Raw genomic sequence first — 18,646 nt, forward strand, 5'->3', positions numbered from 1 at the left:
TCTGACCTTCTTAAATATGAGTACTTTCTGGTTTTCTTTGTCTTCTATAAATGCAAACTGAATATCTCTGGGTTTTGGACTGTTGGTCAGAAAAAAAAAGACAGACTAGACTACTGTTCAGACAAGACAGATTTACTCCATATCAGATGGGACTCTATCATTTGATTACTTGTGTTTGGTGGAAATTTGCACCTCTAAAGTAGAACATTAACGTGGTAGGTCCTCCATCCTGCATCTTTTGGCCGTAGTCTTGAGGAGGGACTCTTTGTCAACGTCTAATTTTAGGATTTATTGATTTATTTATAGTTTATATTGTTTATACTGCACTCATTTGGTGTAAATTGCTTCAGGTTTTTTTTTTTCTGTTTCCAGTAATTAACACACAGAAAACCTTGGGCAATGTAGAAATAATTAATCATAGAATTAAGGTAATCCTGCAACAATAATAAATGATCCATAGTCTAGTGTGTAAAATCTCAGGGGAAAAATGACAAAAAAAAAACCATTATTATTCCCTTAAACCAAAATGAACATATTCTATTGTCTTTTTTGGTCGAACGAACAGCCAATTCTGAATTTTAAACCAGGAAACTAACAAATATTCACATTTGAAAAGATGGTACCAGATAACTTTTAGCATCATAATCGGTTATCATTTTCTGTCAAGTGACTAATCAATGAATCATCTTAATCATTTCAGCTCTAGAGCGCTGGCTGCCTTGGGAAATAATGAAACTGACTTGTATTGTGTGGGTGAGGGGAGGGGGTTTCCTAGGAGGGTTAATCCAGTTAATCCTGGGTTAGTCCCAGGTTTCCACCGCCGGGGGGCGCTGTGGATTTTACAGTATCTGTCAATTGCGGCGCAGAAACGTCGCACTCTCTCATTGGCTGTTGGTGGCTGGGGTCAAACGATATTGCGCATGCTCAGATGGCCTTACACGGTTCGGGACAGAAATCTGTCAGATCAGCGGAGCGTACATTCCTCTAATACCTGCAAATATTTCACTCTGCTTTTTTTCCCCTCCTGGTCAGCGCCAGAGACTTAAATCCAACTTGAGGTGTCGGCAGATTTGGATTCTGACTTTTCGACGTCTGTAGCCGAAGGAAACAGCAAAGAATGACGAGCAGTTCAAAGCGGAAAGAAGAAAGTCATCTGCTGAATGGGGGTGTAAAACAGTCCACATGGAGCAAAGCCTTCAGCAGTAATGCTGTCTGGGAAGAGAAGGTCAGGCACTTGCCCTTTTTTTTAGCCCAGCCGTCATATCGTCGCGTTTGCTTTTAAGTGCCTGAAAGTTATGAACGCAGCTAATGTATCGTCAGGTGTACATAAAGACGGCCGTGAGGAGCTAGCTGACGTGCTAAGGATTAGTATGGTTTGGCTGGGTTACCTGTCAAGCGAAAGAAATACTGTAAACTCTGCGGTTTGGGCTTCGTCCAAGAGACAAAACAAGGAAATCGACGACTTTTGAGTTGTTGCTGGTGCTTGTGACTCCTCACTCACTGAACTCAAGATGTGTCATTGAAATGCTTTTTAAATGTCCCGTAATGTTCTCTCGCATCAGCCTGTGTTGCTTTTCAGCAGTCCAGGCTCAGGCTGCAACTAACGAATAAGTTAAGGATCTATCAATCCATTTATTACATTTGTTCAGTAAAGCGTCAAAAAGTATTTAAAAAATGGCCCACTAGTTTCCCAGAGACGACGCTGACATTTCAAATTGCTTTTGTTGGTCAACCAGCAGCCCAAAACTCAAAGATATTATATTTACGCTTATTTAAAACAGAGAAAAAAGCAGCAATCGCTCATATTAGAAAGACTTGATATAGAGAATGTTTTTTTGCACTATAACATACTTTCACAATAGCTCACAATTACTTTTCTATTGATAGGCTAATCACTAAATCCAGTGACATAGTCACTCTCACATATTTTCTGACATTGTGTTAAAGTCTATTTCCCTGTTGGTTTATGTTTACCAAGCCTTCGCCCGAACACCCAAACGTAGCCTAAACAAACCTAAATTAAGCCGCAATCCAAACCACAGAGGTCAGTGCTACAGAACACACTTTTTGAAGGGGAAACAGACTTTGACCAAGACCAGTGACACATTCTTGTATCTTTAGTCAAACCTAAGGTTATGCTTTCCTGTTGTGAACAATGACTTTTTTTTTTCTCTCTGTTGAAGAAACTAGAGCTAGACTAGCCCTGAGTACCTGCATCAGGGCTAGATGTGGATCGTTTGGATGTTTCCATCACACACACGCCTAAGTTTGTGTTCTCTGAGTAAAGTGTCTGTATTTCTTTTTACAGGACGAGTTTTTAGATGTGATTTACTGGCTCCGACAAATTATTGCAGTAATCCTTGGTGTGATATGGGGTGTTGCACCGTTGAAAGGATTTCTGGGAATAGCCATGTAAGTATTCCGTGCATCCCGTTTAAATCTTACATCTTTCACTGAGCCTCTCTGTATCTGATTGTCCTAAAGAAAACACTGAAAATCTAACGGCTTCATGTGTTTGTCCCGGTAGATTCTGCATCATCAACGCTGGCGTCCTTTATGTATACTTCAGCAGCTTTCAGCAGATTGATGAGGAAGAGTATGGCGGCACGTGGGAGCTCACCAAAGAAGGCTTCATGACATCTTTTGCTCTGTTTCTGGTGGGGATACTAATATTTGTGGAAATGCATAGACTTTTTGCAAAAGAAGGGTTTTCTGTGCTATATGATAATGGTTAATTCATGGCGAATATCAGGTTTAGTTTAGTAGCTATTTGAGCGCCACAGCTGCAGATGTACAAGATGATTCACGTATTTCAGTAGCATCTTATCTCGACCTACACGCTAGAGTAAACAAGACCTAGTCAATTTTTTTTATCTGAGCAGGATGTGCTGTGACAGATGTAATAGCCTGCTAAAAGCTTACACTTACTTAAACCTGACTTTCATGCCTCGTATGTTACCTCGTTGCGTCTCAGTGTTGTATTTTTGAAACATAGGACATTATCTTCAAAATAGTTAATAATAATTGTTCTATACGATGTAGACTTTGAATGTGGGGGCGGAAAGGGCAGTGTGCACCAATTTCAGATTGGTTCTTTTGAATTTTCAAAGATCCAAGTTGAAAGTTTTAATGAGTATAATGATTCATTTGAGCTCATAATTTCAACCTATAACCTTTCAAGTCTGTCTTAAAAGAAAAATACAGAAAAAAGACTGTAAGTTTGGAAGACACCTACTTCATTTTTCTAACTCAGACAGCTGAGGCCTCATAGAACAAAGACTATGGATTATGCCACTAATCACTTCCATTAGATTTGTATTAGGAAGGGATTTCTTGTTGGCCAGTATGGACGGGAGAAATGATCAAAGTGGCCGAAAAATTGGTTCGGAGTATGTGGAGGCATGCAAATGTTGTTTTAAAATAGACCTGAAAAATTGTGAACCTATTAATTGATGTCTTAAACCAGACTCCGACTACAAGAGTTTTAGTCCGATTTAACCCCATTTCACCCCTTTCTGACAACTGGAGGAGGAATCTGATCCTGGCCCTTTGTCATCACTGTTGTTCAGCCCAGATTAAGGTGCAATGAGAGGAGTTCACAGATCCAGTCTTAAACCCCCCAAATTGCTCACAGACTCATTCAGCTGCCCCCATTAAAATCAAATATGTTTAATTTTTGGGAGTGGAAATCGGGATGATTATGATTATGATTCAGTCCTGGAGTAGCTGACAGTGTTACCAAGCAACAGTAAACATTCTAGCCCCTGAGGCTAACATTAGCTGGCATGCTACTGTTGACGGATATTAAAACTGACAGTTCAAATCTCACCAGCTCTCGCCGAAGAATTGACACGCTATGTTGACCTCGTCTTCCCAACCGTCCATTTTCTCATCCGCTTTAGTTTTTTTCACTGCAAAGTATTACACTACCACAAGTTGTTGCTCCACAGTCTCCGTTTTGTTTGTATCTTCTTCCCCTTGAGATCACATGAGATGAGATCACATGAGGTGGTGCATTGCTCCCTTTGGCACAGTAATCTTAATAATATTCTGTGATGCAACTCAATTTTAAAATAGGTTAGGATTTCAAAACTGGCTTCATTTTAAGAACCAAATGTAGTGTATAATAATCTTGTCATAACTCTGGGGCTAATCAGCACATTTTATTTCACCATATAAGCCAGTGTTCAACTTCCCATCATGCCATAACATGACAGATTCAGCTCTTTGTGAAGCCTGAGGTTTGGTCATTAATCTCTAATCTCTCTTTTTTTTTCTTTTTTTTTTTGTCTCTACCAGGTGGTGTGGATAATCTTTTACACAGCTCTACATTTTGACTGAGAGGAACCCACAGGACACTAAATACAAAAATTTCCGTTGAAGTTAATTGTCAAGACACAGGAACTCCATGACTTGAGGAGTGTCAACACTCCTACATACAGTATGACGTCTCAGTGTGCAGTGCATCCCGGGAATCCTAGTTTGAATAACAAGATACTGCAAGACCACCGTGACGAACATGTTCAAATACTCTTCATCTCTCTTAATTTGAGAGTTCTTTTTGAGGTACTCTCCCGTACACTTCATTTTGTTATATTTCTGTCCCCATTTCATTCTCATCATCTCTGACAAAACAGTAAAGATACAGACAGCAGTTCAGCTGAGATCGGTGGCATTTCAATTTATGCTGGAACAGTTCCTTTTATATAACACAGGAGGATGCTTTAGAGGATGCTTCTGCTTTAGAAGAGAGACATGAACACAGGTTTTTGACTGTAAAGATAATTTGTATGTGTATTCATCCCAGATTACTGCTCACTCAAATTACAGCAACTGGGCAATAAAAACAGAGTCTTGTCATATAGTCATTACGATTCAGTCAGTCCATGAGTGTAATTTGGGGACAAAATGCACCGTATCAGATGTGCTAAACTACCAGTAAGGAATGAGCTCTGTGACTTCACAGCTAAATTTCACTCCAAAATTATATGCTTGCCTTTTTGAGAAATTAATCTGGGCCTGGCAAAACAATAATATAGAAAGTGGCGTGACAGTAAAGCACCTTACTGCTAAGGATACCAGCTACAGTATGTTTTGCTTCAAGGGTGGAGTCGTCCTTTTTCATGAAATGTTAATATAGGTGCTTCAGAGCTTCATGTTTTTTTTGCTCACTAGATATTTGAATGAAATCTGTCAAATTTCTTCTAAAGGGTCTGGTGTCCGGCTAAATGTGAAAAAGTGTGGCTCACCACAGCTGAAATCTCACTTGTGCTAATTCTAAGAACAAAACAAATGCTGGTTGTAAGATACGCATATCAGCTGATATCCAATCCCGATGCCAGTATCTGCTCGTAGTATCCATGCGCTGTAACTTCAGTCAGGAACTAATCACCATCTTAGTTATGTGTTCATCCAAATTAATTCCTTAATGCAAAGAGGGAGGAAACATGCATGTTGTGTTCAGAAGAAAATGTTCAAAGAAAACCTAGAGTGTGCACTGCCATGATTTGCTGTTCGTATATCTAGATGTCATTTACTAATGGCATTAGTTGGGAGGGTAGAAATAATTAAAATTTATTATTTTCTCACATGTAGCTTCCAGATCAAAGTCTTACCTGTTGTTTTGGAATTAATTTAAACTTGTCTGTAAATTCTGTACAATGTCCCTTTTGTCGAATCCACCTTGTATTACGCAGATTTATTTGTACTTATGTTATATCTTGTTTGATGTAACATATTTCTCAGTATTTTATAGTGAAGAACTTTTAAAAACAGTTCTTTCAAAGTTATTGTTATGATACTGTTATATTAGATATGCAGCTGGTTTGAAAGGATTGTATTTTCTGATCAAATCTTTTGGGAATCATTAAACATGGGCTTTATTTGGCCTCCATTTTCAAAGAGATGGTATCTGTTTTTATTGAAGGAAAAATCAAATATGTCAGTTTTTGTCACTCAATTCATTCAGGGATTGTTAAAAGATTTGCATCTACCTTCACGCCGGACTATGCTTGTGTTACAAAGATACAGATTTTCCTTTTACCACTGCTCTTTACTTGATATTATGGCTTAACCTAAGGATTTTCAGTATTGATAAATCTGCTGATTATTTTCTCCAATTAATCGATTAATCATTTAGTCTATGATGAACCATAAAATAGTGAAAAATGTTCACTCCAGGTTCTCAGAATCCAAGGTGATGTCTTCAGGTGTCTCACCAACAGTCCAAAATGCAAAAATGTTCAGTTTACAGTGACATAAAATAGAGAAAATCCAAAAATCTTAATGACCCTGAATTACTTAAATAATGAACTATCAAAATAGTTGCCAATACTTTTTCTCATGATCAACTAATTAATTGACTAATCATTGCAGCTTGAATTTATACCCAGTGCAATACGCAGCATTCAGACGAGAGCGACTTTCCAGACTTTCCTACATAGAGAAGAAACTACCTTTTAGGCTGGTGCCTGGAGGCCTCCAACCCCTTGCTAACTGTGGCCTCATCCTGGCTTTGCTTTTTTTTTTTTTTTTTTAAATAATCAAATCAAATAAACTAGTTGAGTGTGTGTGTTTTTAGAAATATGAAGCAATGAATGCAAAGTTACCTTATCTAAATAGGAAAAATGTTATGATTGGTTTGCTGCCTGTGTCTCTGTGGTTTTATTGTTTTTTTTACTCAGTTAGTACTTTATTATTCAAAACATTTTATCAATCAAAACTTCCAAAATAAGATACATATGATAAATGATATGGACAATACAGACAAATAAAAGAAATAAATTAAACACATGAATATGGATAATTTAAAAAAATCCAAAAGTACAAAACCACACTATACACATAGGGCTACCATGTAACAATCAAAAAAGACATTAAAGAAAAATATTTAAGGCTTTGTTTACTTTGCTGGCTGTCAAAGGTCAGAGGTCAGGTCAGGAGGTAACTGTGGGAATTTAGTGGCAAAGTCGAGTGGCCAGGTGAGAAAGACAGACACACAAGACTTATTCAACTGCCCCACCTTCATCTCCACTTGAGCCCGACTGAGATGCGGATTTGACAGGTAGATTACCAGTTTAGCAGCCCCACAATTTTTTAAAACTTCTTTTTGCCTATTTCCACCATAATTTCCTTTTTTTCAAACTCTTTTAACCATTTAGGCCAGACACCAGGATGAAGTGACTGAGGAGGCTGTTAAAAATGTATAGGGGCATTTTTTTTTGTTCCATAAAACAAAGTTCAGTGATTTAATCTTATGGGTTGAATCAGTGAACTTGTTGGTCCCCACCTGTTGATTACACATCAGTCACTTAGTGTTGCAATATACCTGACACTGAATTTACTGCAAAAAAATGTAGGATCACCAAAAGCCACAGATTGCAATAGATGTTCAGGTGGGTTGAGATCTGGTGACTTAAGGCCACAGCATATGATTCACGTCATTTTCATCCACATCAATCCATTCAGTGATTCCAAACCACGCCAGCAAAATGTCCCCCACAGTGTAAGAGAGCCACTGGATCCCCCCCAGTGTAGGGGTAAAGCATTCAAGGCTGTAGCCATCATTCTCTTGGTATACACAACACATGCACCTGCCCACCTGTGGATAATATGGTGAAGGATGACTAATCTGACTATATAACTTTTTTTCCCACATCTCTGTAGACCAGTGCTGATGATTTTTGCACCACTGAACTCTCAAATGTGCATCTTTGTAATGAGGGGTTTATGCACTGCAGCCCTCCTATAATATCCCTCTCTGTGTAATAGTTGACGGACTGTACTTGCTGACAGTTCTGCATTGGAATTCTCAGTCAGCCGAGGAAGAACTGCTCCTCTGATTTTCCTTACATATCGCACTAAGGCATGAGCATCACAGTCCTTATTTATTGATGTCTGTCCCATAGATCTAAGTGCTTTTGTCACTGTTCCCACTGAAACACTGGCCAGTTGCAAAGATGGCTTCGTCTTTGTGACTGAAGCTCCTGCCATCTGTGCCCGGTAATGAACACTCATTCAGAGCCACTTAGATCTTTTTCTCTTGCCATCTTGATACAAAATTAGAATCAACTGGGTTCAGTGTGTTTATACATGCCCCAGAGCATGATTGGATGTTCATTGCTTAATTGTAGTGTTGGGGAAGCCACTTTGGAAGGCTGCCTTTGCAAGCTTACAATTACTTTATATTGGAAGAAGTTGAACTACAGCAAAACTACCCAAAGGAGAAATCTAGTTTAATTAACCAAAGCTACTAGGAAAACCGTATTTCAAACTTCTTTTGAAATTGATATGAAATTGTAAAAAAAAATATAATACAAATGGCACACGCCAGCAAAAGATGCCATTCCGTTGAGTTTATTGCAAAAAGTGCCTACTTGTTCACAGCTCATAACATACACCGAAACAATTAAATACCCCAATATTCATGGGAAAGTTGAAGAAATGTCAGCTTTGGCTTTGTAGACAATAACTGCTTAAATGTGGCCACGGGGATTCTTTCCTAGGCTGAGATTTGGGAGAATTATTCATGATGATGTTGTTGCTGTGTGAGCACTGAGCAACACCCGTCCTTGGCTTTTGCACACCCACTAAACAAAGGTCAAGTCTGTGGTGGTGACTGCTTGATGAATGCATTGCCTGGGCATGTCTTTACAGCTGGGCTGGTCAGCGGGGTTCAATTACAGTAGAGAAGCAATGGTATAATAAAAATAGAAAATCATTCCTTTCCTTTCATGTCCCAAAATCATTTAGATTTAAAGACTTGTACTTTCAGTATTTAAGATAAGATGAGATAAGTCCGCCTTTATTAGTCCATTACAGCAGCAAAGTGGCAGTGCAGAGAACAGGAAAGCTGCAGAAACTGCAATAACAAATATTTAGAACGATAAATAAAAACAATATAATAATGTGCTACATATATAGATACAAAATTTTAACTACATTAAAAAGGGCAAAAAAAAAAATCATTTAACTACTTAAATCACTATGCACACAAGCCACTGCAAAACCTAAACTGCTAGTTTAATTACATTTTCTCCGCTCATTTATTCATATATTGTCACCAGTAACCGGTCATAATTACATCAACAAATCATAATCATTTGTCAATAACGTATATGTTCTCATCATTATTTCTCCATTCATGTCTGAAGATTAGTTATTCACCCAAACACGTCTTGGTCATGATCCAAGTGACTGTCAGCGACCCCGCGCTTTTGTGGGTGCTGGTTGAAGATTTCGTGGCTATGACACAGCTCAATTAAAAAAAAAAAAAAAATAGTCAAATTGTAGGTTGCAGCCGTTTTGAATCGCGCTGACGTCATTCCTAAAAATCTCTGTGGAAACCACTGATAGTGACGTAATCCGCAAAGAAAAAAAAAAAACATGTGACGTAGAGGGCAAGATGGCGGCTCCCCTCTCCACGATGAAATTTTGGAAGCCGGGTAAGTACGAAAAAAGGAATAAATTAGGCGTTGGATGCAGGTTTTTTCAGATTCCTGTTCATTAATGTACGGCCGCCACCGTGAGCCGCCCGGTCTCGGTTTGACTGCAGCCTCCCTCACAGCAGCTGCGCCAGCTCGGGTCAGGAAGCGTTAGCTCTGCGGTGGAACCTGGCTGGATAAGACGCGCAGACTATGAGGCAGAAAGTACCACAACTGTGTGAATACACACGGTCAAAAATGCCTCCGGAAGAAGGCGCTTTCGTCGTCCGTACGTCTTTCGTTTCGTGGCATGTGGGCACTGCACAAAAACCCTGGCTGCCATGCTCCTGCATCCTCAGCCTGCTTACACATAAATAAAACAACTTCATCTTCACCTCCACCATCTGCTCTGCCCCAGGCTCCGAGGCGCCGGGGATCTCAGAGGAGCGGGAGCTCAACACAGAAACCACCGGCTCCCCCATCATATTCAACCCGCACACCGCCCTCTCCATAGAGAAGCAGCGACAGAAGCTCCCTGTGTTCAAGGTGCCACACCGCCCTCTAAAACACGCCTGAATGTAGAGTACAGTGGGTTGAATGTGGTCGAGTCTGCTTGGTGATTTTTGATGACTGTTAACGGGCTCTTCTGTGAATTGTTTCCCATCCAGCACAGAAACAACATCTTGTACTTGGTGGAGAGCTACCAGACTGTCATTATAGTTGGTGAGACGGGATGTGGGAAGACAACACAGATACCTCAGGTTATTATAATTCATCTATGCAACATTTTGGTGCCGTTAAATAGACAGTTTAAAAGGAGTGAGAACTGGTGAATAGCATCTGTTATGTCAACTCTGAAAAGGGCAACGTACCCTCTTGTCAAAGTCACACATGCCTAAAATCTAATGGCCACAAAGCACAACATTGCTGCAGTGGACTGATAACCTTCATGTAGCTGCACTCCCATAGTGGTTTTACATGCCCTTGTCTTGGTGCTTAGTAGCCTCTTTTTTTAGCAGGGTTTGGACCACATCAGCTTAATTTATGCAAGATGTGCTATTCTGCAACATCAACATCTCTGTCTCATGCTTTGTACTTCTCTTTTTTTTTTTTTTGGATCTACCTCCCCTTTTCATCTGACTCCTCTCAGTACCTGCTGGAGGCTGGCTGGGCAGCGGAGGGGAAGGTGATTGGAGTGACACAGCCTCGGCGTGTGGCGGCTATCTCTGTAAGAGCTCTGCTGATGTCCTGTTACTGCTCAGCTCCTTCATTGTTTTTATATGATTTCACTGCAAGGACACATACTATAACCCCCCCCCCCCTTTCCTGCTGATAGGTTGCAAACCGTGTTGCAGAGGAGCGGGGGGCCCTGCTGGGACATGAGGTGGGCTACACCATCCGATTTGATGACTGTTCCGATCCCCACGCCACAAGGATCAAGGTATTCCCTGGCGGATGTGTGTGGTTTTTACTTTGATTACAAGGGATGGGTATTTCAACATTTCAACAGCACTACTATTTTTGCCGATACTGCATATCGATCCGGTACTCCTATTGGTACTTTTTGTTAATTAGTGAAGGAAAAAAACAAACAAATCAAGAACAGAATTAACATTGCTTTATTTTATCATGTACTCAATTAACATTCATGAGTAGCAAACAGCATTGTTTTGAATAAATCACTATTATAGACTGATTTTGTATTTATGGAAATGTAAAGCAAATGTAATGCACGACAACAGGACTTTTTCTTTGACAGTACTTTTAGTCATAGTATTTACTGTGCAGTAATTTACCATCACTAAGTCACATTCACTAGATGGTTCAAGAGATTGCTCGTGTTTCTACCCTTACATGCAAAAGACTTAACTACATGTTTGAATGTTTAGTTCTGTCTGCTATTGTCACTAAGAGCAGGGTGTCTGTGTTTGTGTGTGTGTGTGCTGCGCAGTGCTCCAGTGTGTGAGCTGCCCCAGCCCCTCACTCACACACACACACACACACAGATGTAGATGAACTTCTGCGTTAGGAAGAGCAAAAATGCATCACAGATGAATGTCTTAATCAGAAACGGAGTTGGTGAATGTGTGAGAGAACTTTTCTATCTTTTTTTAATCTTAATTTCTCAAGTACTGAGAGCAGAGCCCATAACATTGGATCTTATTGATACAACAGGCTTAAAAAATTTAGCCCTGGGGCTCGTTTAACCTAGGTTTCAGGACTCATCCCTATTCCTTACAGTTCTTAACTGTCCCTGTGTCCTTCAGTTCCTTACAGATGGCATGCTGGTGCGTGAGATGATGGCTGATCCCCTTTTGAAAAAATACAGGTACATGATTGCAATTAAGCAATTAAATAGGCAGATTTCACAGCAGATATTTTGACTTGTCATAGTGTGGCAGTGAGCCAGTGTGCACTGCAGACAATGACCACGAAACTGAAGAAGCGAAATGAAAGTCCGACTCAACAGTAATTGTGCTTTTCCTTCTGTGACATCTGTGACAAAATGTCTTTTTGTTTTTGTTATCAAGCTTGTGTTGGATTCACTCTTGGTAACTCTAATGTTCTTTGTTGTGCTGTTATCCCCAGTGTGTTGATGCTAGATGAGGCACATGAGAGAACCCTGTATACAGACATAGCCATTGGTCTACTAAAGAAGGTAACGCAAATTAAACTGTATGTCTTAACCTAAACTTTAAGTACTTAAGCAGCCATGAAAATAATCTTAGACAGGTGTGACTTATTTTTACTTTTACCCTGCTTTTACCCTGACGCTCCTTCTCTGTTCGCACTGTTACGTTTTCTCACTTTCTTCAATAGATTCAGAAGAAGCGGCGAGACCTGCGGCTGATTGTGGCCTCTGCCACTCTGGATGCCAAGGTGACTGCATCATTAAGATGAACAGATATGCTTGATTAGCGAGAAAAGAGAAACAAAGACAGGACGGGGGGTGGGGTGAGTGATGTCAGGTCAGATCACATTGTACTGATACACTGATAAAAGAAAGACACAATCAGGCCATGACTGTGCTCAGCATTAAACAAGTCAGCTGAAATGCCACATCAGACTTCTACTGTACTTTTTGTTTTAAACAAAAAAAAAAATCTCCATGTCTCCATATCCATATCTCCATGTGCAAATTATTTTGTTGTACTGCAGTACTGAGTTGCGTGCTTTTTAACACATCTGATTGAGGGTAGCAGGAGTATGTCATTGCTGCAAAACATTTGGAAAATACCATTTGATTAAAAAAAAAATAGAAGAAGAAGAAATCCCTCCTTAATGCTCCCTTTACCAACTCTTATATCACTTTCATCTGAAGAAATTCCATGACTTCTTCAACCTGAATGAGTCTGGAGATCCAAACAAGGACACGTGTGGTATTCTGACAGTGGAGGGACGCACCTTTCCAGTGGATGTCTTCTACACTGTCAGGTAATCAAAGCACATTTTCCAGTCTGAGGAAAAAAATGTATGTAATTTGTATATGTCTTTTTGATTTTGAAATCGCTTTTGTTCTCCTTAGTCCTGTCCCAGACTATGTGAAGGCCACAGTGGAGACAGTGATGAAGATCCATGAGACGGAGGATGATGGAGATGTCCTGGCTTTTCTTACTGGACAGGTTAGTGGCCATATCTTTAATGCTGCTCAACCTTTATTTAATAACTTCCATTTGACAGACGGGTATAGAGTGTACACCAGCATTCCATTTGTTATTTTATTACTACAATGTACTTTGTCGTAATTGACTTCTCATCCTTTTCCCTTGTATTTTTTCCCGTAGGAAGAGGTGGAGAAGGTGGTGTCCCTTCTGCAGGACCAAGCGAGGTCTCTGTCACGGTATGGCATGAAAAAACACCTGAGAATTTTGCCCATGTACTCTGGTCTACCATATGCTGAGCAAATGAAGGTCTTTGAGAGGGCGCCTTCCTCTGTTCGCAAGGTGAATACTGCCTTTATTTCTGTGCATTTTTTTGGCATGTATAGAGAAATGTGATGAAATTCTGGCCCATAATTAATCGTGAAAAATGTTAATTTTTTATTCCTGTGCTGTTTCTTCCAGGTTGTGGTGGCCACTAACATAGCTGAGACCTCCATCACTATAAATGGAATTGTATTCGTCATCGACTGTGCATTTGTGAAGCTGCGAGCCTATAATCCTAGCACTGCCATTGAATCACTGGTGGTCACCCCCATCTCCAAAGCTTCAGCCAGTCAGAGGGCTGGGAGAGCCGGAAGAAACCGACCTGGGAAATGCTTTAGACTTTACACAGGTACGTGTGAGTTTGCAGGAAAAGAAGAAAGATAAGTGTAGAATATCGTCTGTAAGGGGAAATGTGCATTCTTAACATTTCTGGCAAATTGTTGTAGTCTTTTATCCTCCTCCCTCCACTGCCTCTGCTCGTTTTGTGTCGCTCTTTGTCTTTCCCTCCCTATGTTTGTTAATGCCTCTGTTCTGTTCCTCAGAGGAGGACTTTGAGAAACTGCCTGCCTCTACTGTGCCAGAGATGCAGCGCACCAATTTGGCCCCTGTCATCCTGCAGCTCAAAGCATTAGGCATCGACAACGTGCTGCGGTTCAGCTTCCTTTCTGTGAGTAGCTCACTTCTCATCCACATGGTGGCTGTGTTGTGTTCATCCACTGTGAAAGGAATTGTACTTTACATTTTAATTAGTGAGAATGGCCCCTTGCCTTTCTGAAAAAAATGCATAGAAACCCATAAAATGAATGCAGCCACTGTCTTTTTTGTGCTTTTAAAGATTCTTACTTCATTATGTCTTTTAGAGTAAAAGTTGTTATTGTTGGAGTTAACATGCTTTTTCATTTATTATAATTTAACAGCCTCCTCCAGCTCAGACCATGGTTCAGGCTCTGGAACTGCTCTACGCTCTGGGAGGTAAGAAACGAGGTGGTCAGCAGGGAGGTAAAGTAAGAAGGCATTCTGTCCTCCAAAAACAAGACTAATGTTCATAAAATGTGTGTTGTCAAGCATCTACAAGCAAAGGTGTCCTTGCACAAGACGCCGAATCTCAACCATTTGTGTGGGTTGGCAGGTTTGGACCATTATGGCCGTCTGACTGATCCCACGGGTGTGCGGATGGCAGAGTTTCCTCTCAGCCCCATGTTTGCCAAGATGCTCCTAGAGTCAGGAAACTTTGGCTGCTCCAAAGAGATTGTCACCATTGCGGCAATGATGCAGATTCAGAATATATTTGTCGTGCCACCCAATCAGAAGAAAGCTGCCGTAAGTGAAAAACAGGCTTTCAAAAGCAGCATGTTGCATATTTGGCAGGAAAGCTTTGTCAGCATAACAATTATCCCATTTTTGCTATCTCACCCTGCAGGCCCGAGAGCACAGGAAATTTGCAGTTGCCGAGGGAGACCACCTCACCATGCTGAATGTGTATGAAGCGTTCATTAAGGTATAGTGTGTGTGCATATGCATATAACTCAGTGAGTAGCAGAGAAGCACTTGAACGCTTTTGTTAGCCGAACAAAAGTCAGGGATAAAGACGACTCTAATCAAGGCTGCGCGACTTGGTCCTTTCTTTCCTGCAGCACCAGAAGAGCTCCCAGTGGTGTCAGGAACACTTCCTCAATTACAAGGGTCTGCTGCGGGCTGTTACTGTACGAGAGCAGCTGCGGCGTCTCATGAACAAGTTTAAGGTGCCACGTACTTCCAGTGAAGGTATGTATGTGTGTCATGTTTATCAAATGTAATATGTGGGGTCGTATCAAGGGAGTAGACTAAATGACATGTTCCAACAAGGTAATGACAGTAGCTGGTGACCTTTTTTGTTTTTAATCTTAAAAAAAGTATGTTTTGCACAGGTGATCCAGATGTGATCCTGAAGTGCATTGTATCTGGGTTTTTCGCTAATGCAGCCCGCATTCACCATTCTGGTTCCTACAGGTGAGAGAGCTCTTGACAAGTTATCTCTCTATTGGATGTTTAACTTTTCTTTTAATTCAAAGGAATTATTTTCACTTGTTCAAATCACATCACACTCTTTGTTCTTGCTTTGCTAGGACTTTACGTGATGATCGTGAGCTCAACATCCACCCCAACTCTGTGCTTTTCGGAGAGAAGCCTCCAAAATGGTCAGTGCACATTCCTTGCACATTATGCTACTGTAGTGTTACAAATGTTGTGTTTTTGTACAATAAACATGACTTTAATTAAGTCCTTCATTCTCGTAGGTATGCAGATATTTAGGTTTTCTACTTGAAAATTTGTCCAAGAGTGACACTTAAAAGTATCCTACATTGTCTCCTCTCCAGGGTTGTCTTCAATGAAGTGGTGCAAACATCAAAATACTACATGCGCGATGTGACTGCTGTTGAGTCGTCCTGGTTGGTTGAGTTGGCCCCTCACTTTTACAAGCAGGCTAAGGTAGGCTAAAGAAAGAAACGCAGAAACACACACACACCCACCAGCTTATTATTATTTATCTGCAACTGTTATGAATGATCTTAAAGGTCCCATATTGTATAAAGCTATATTAATGCTGTAAAAGTATCAAAGTGCTCAGTCCACAGATACTGTGACTTAAATGAGCTGTCAGGCCTTCTGTAACTTTGTGATGTCACAACAAAGTAGTCACTGTGTTCAGCCGTGGCCTAATCCCAGCCCACCTGGACCTACCATTCACCCTTTGCAAGATTTAGTTATTATTAGTGTTTACCTGAAATCTGCTATATTCTTATTTGATTACTGAGAAAACAGTCAGCCAATCAGACCAGAGGCTCAGAGCCTCTCTGCTGATTGGCTCACCGACCTGTTGTTACCAGAGCTCTAGAGACAAGCTTGAGACAGGGGATGTAAAACTATGTTGAGATGTTTTTTTTGCACTTAAAACCACAAATATTTCTTCGTATGGATATTAAAATGTAAAATAAAACACCAGAATAGTATACAATATGGGACCTTTTTAAAAGGTCAGTTCACAATAGTTATATTACTATGTTAAATAAAGTCTGTATCTTTGTTTTGTTCATGATATTCTCTAAAGGTTCTGAAACCACCATTTGGTTGCTTTAACTCTTTCAGCATGGTTCACTGGCCAGCAAGAGATCCCGGGTCCTCTAAATCTTGCCATCATTTCACCACAATAGGACAAGAAGACTCACTGAATGAAATGGAGAAACCCCCTCTCAAGTTACCACTGTGCCCCTCCCCATTTCATTGTATATAAAGATGTAATATATATTTATTGTCCATGTCCACCTGCACATCCCCTCCACACTATGTGGCCATGCTAGAATGGGATTAAGTGGATATATTTTTAGTGCTGATGTTAAAACATGTGACATACCTAGTTTGAATGTGTCTGTCTTCCTTTTTGACAGGGATGTAGTTTATATTTGATCTGTGAGAGTAAATGATGATGAATGTGAGATGAGTCCAGGCTGTGCCTGATGTGTGTTCATTCACGCATGGTCATATAGTTCATTCATACTTGTACATAGTCAGAGCATCCTGAGGTCCAGGGAACAACTCCTGTGCCAGAGGCCCGTCCATACCTGGTTCTACCTGGCTTCATTATTTTTTTAATTGCAGTATTTTTCCAGTTGCATGATAAATAATAGAAGATGATGAAATGTGAGGATGTTTCCCTTTGAGAGACTTATGGTTTTGTGTTTTTGGTTGATCTGCTCACCCCATATCCCGGGTGCCTTCATGTTTTTAATCGGTTCACTTCAACTCCAGTTTAATTTTGATCTCTTAAACTCTCTGTATGTAGTGGTATATATTTTCAGATGTGGAGAGAGAAATGCATTTCTTTTCTTTTTTTTTTCAGTCAACCTTCAGATTTGACATCTAATAATGATACTGTGAAAGAACTGCTTTACTTTTGGATCCTCATTTTCCATTCTGGATTGCCACTGAACTACAGTGTAGCTCAGACATAGTGGCCTTGTCACCACTCTGTGCCAGTTTTCTTTATCAGCCTATTTCACATTTCATTTTCAGATGGAATGTGCAAATACACCCAAGCATTGTAAACGAAAAGCTGTGAAATCAAAACTACAAATGAAGTGCCATTTCTTGCTGTGATGACATAAAGTGCATTCAGACATGCACCCAAAGCCTCAAAGAAACAGTAGCATTTATCAGATTCCAGCCATCTCTTTGGCATCACAATTGCCTTTCCTCTTATGGTTTGTCTCACTTTTGATCAAGGCAGTATGGCACTTTTCTTTCCTTGTTACCATCCACATCTTCTACCTGATGTTCAGTAAAATGGCCAGTTACAGTATTTGTGATTTCCATTCCATATAAACTGCATGGGTCCTACAGCTTTGCTTTTGTCTTTAGTTGTGCGTTATGGTTTTGTTTGTCATCAGAGGTATTTAGCCCTGAAAGTGTCAGTGAGCAGTATATTAAAGGTTTGTCATTTTACTCTGCTGGAATGTACTTTCAAACCAGTAAGGTCACTGTCACCCACTTCTACTTCTGCCTGCATGGTCTTTCGTAGAACTTGTTCTTGAGGTTACGACTGTAGATTCACTGCACCTGTAATCAAACCACGGAACAACACACCATACAGTAGGTAGGTAAATCAACTCAAATTAGATGGATATACAAATGTACCAAAAGTACCTTTGCATGTTAAATGGTACTCTGATGTAGACCTTTACACTTAAGATCACCTCGTAGACTCGTTGCAAATGAAAACGTTTGCGAGATGAATTGTTTATTCTCATATGTGCTGATACTTTTGAGTATGTATGCAGCCATAGCAGTAATAGGTAGACCTGTGTAACTGCTCACCTCTGAGATGAAAAACTGTCACCTGCCATTTCTTCCTCACACCCTCAAATAAAGCCTTATTGTCATGCACTGAGTATTAGCTTTCTTTATTCACTGAACTACTGTACTTTTTATGCCGTCCATGCCTTTGCCAGGTGGTGTCACTGTTGTACCACAAACAGGGCCTAAGCAGAACGTTAAAGAAAATCAGTAGCGAGTGAGTGTCTGTGTATATTCACACACAGCGGGTAACTTTAAAATGGTTCATCTTACTGAAAAAAGGTATGATGAGCATATGAGTCTAACTACACTGCTCTGTTAATATGGAGTAAGTGAAATAAACACTGCATGAATAGCACACCAATAATTCCACAATATTGAAACACACTGGAAATCCACATTTGTCAGTATTTACGAAATACCCCTTTCAAGTGCAAGGCTGATATCATTTAAAAAATATTTTCAGGA

At 40.2% G+C, this 18,646-nt stretch overlaps 2 protein-coding genes across 2 annotated transcripts; both read left to right on the forward strand.

Moving 5' to 3' along the window:
• The first annotated feature begins 920 nt into the window (after window positions 1-920).
• Window positions 921-5,903, forward strand: rab5if (RAB5 interacting factor). Its single transcript, XM_071476449.1, has 4 exons — window positions 921-1,225; window positions 2,309-2,412; window positions 2,528-2,657; window positions 4,300-5,903. The coding sequence occupies exons 1-4, from the start codon at window positions 1,118-1,120 to the stop codon at window positions 4,339-4,341; spliced, it is 384 nt and encodes a 127-aa protein (XP_071332550.1). The 5' UTR covers window positions 921-1,117; the 3' UTR covers window positions 4,342-5,903.
• A 3,421-nt stretch (window positions 5,904-9,324) lies between these two features.
• On the forward strand, window positions 9,325-18,268 carry dhx35 (DEAH-box helicase 35). The gene is made up of 21 exons (XM_071476450.1): window positions 9,325-9,443; window positions 9,841-9,968; window positions 10,091-10,183; window positions 10,573-10,650; window positions 10,759-10,863; window positions 11,690-11,751; window positions 12,012-12,081; window positions 12,243-12,302; window positions 12,745-12,857; window positions 12,949-13,045; window positions 13,208-13,366; window positions 13,487-13,697; window positions 13,891-14,015; window positions 14,266-14,320; window positions 14,478-14,668; window positions 14,769-14,846; window positions 14,983-15,112; window positions 15,256-15,337; window positions 15,454-15,525; window positions 15,706-15,817; window positions 16,475-18,268. The coding sequence occupies exons 1-21, from the start codon at window positions 9,404-9,406 to the stop codon at window positions 16,511-16,513; spliced, it is 2,100 nt and encodes a 699-aa protein (XP_071332551.1). The 5' UTR covers window positions 9,325-9,403; the 3' UTR covers window positions 16,514-18,268.
• Window positions 18,269-18,646: the final 378 nt, after the last annotated feature.

This window comes from Trachinotus anak, unplaced genomic scaffold, assembly GCF_046630095.1.
Source record: "Trachinotus anak isolate AG129_WGS33_773 ecotype Australia unplaced genomic scaffold, CSIRO_AGI_Tana_v1 ptg000004l, whole genome shotgun sequence".
Classification (NCBI taxonomy): Eukaryota; Metazoa; Chordata; class Actinopteri; order Carangiformes; family Carangidae; genus Trachinotus; species Trachinotus anak.

Bases quoted from the DNA above. Each gene is read 5' to 3' on its own strand.
- rab5if (XM_071476449.1), top strand. From the start codon at position 1,118: ATGACGAGCAGTTCAAAGCGGAAAGAAGAAAGTCATCTGCTGAATGGG. The intron at 2,413-2,527 runs GTAAGTATTCCG...TTGTCCCGGTAG, and splicing joins GGATTTCTGGGAATAGCCAT to ATTCTGCATCATCAACGCTG. The intron at 2,658-4,299 runs GTGGGGATACTA...TGTCTCTACCAG, and splicing joins CATCTTTTGCTCTGTTTCTG to GTGGTGTGGATAATCTTTTA.
- dhx35 (XM_071476450.1), top strand. From the start codon at position 9,404: ATGGCGGCTCCCCTCTCCACGATGAAATTTTGGAAGCCGG. The intron at 12,082-12,242 runs GTAACGCAAATT...TTTCTTCAATAG, and splicing joins CCATTGGTCTACTAAAGAAG to ATTCAGAAGAAGCGGCGAGA. The intron at 14,847-14,982 runs GTATAGTGTGTG...TCTTTCCTGCAG, and splicing joins TGTATGAAGCGTTCATTAAG to CACCAGAAGAGCTCCCAGTG.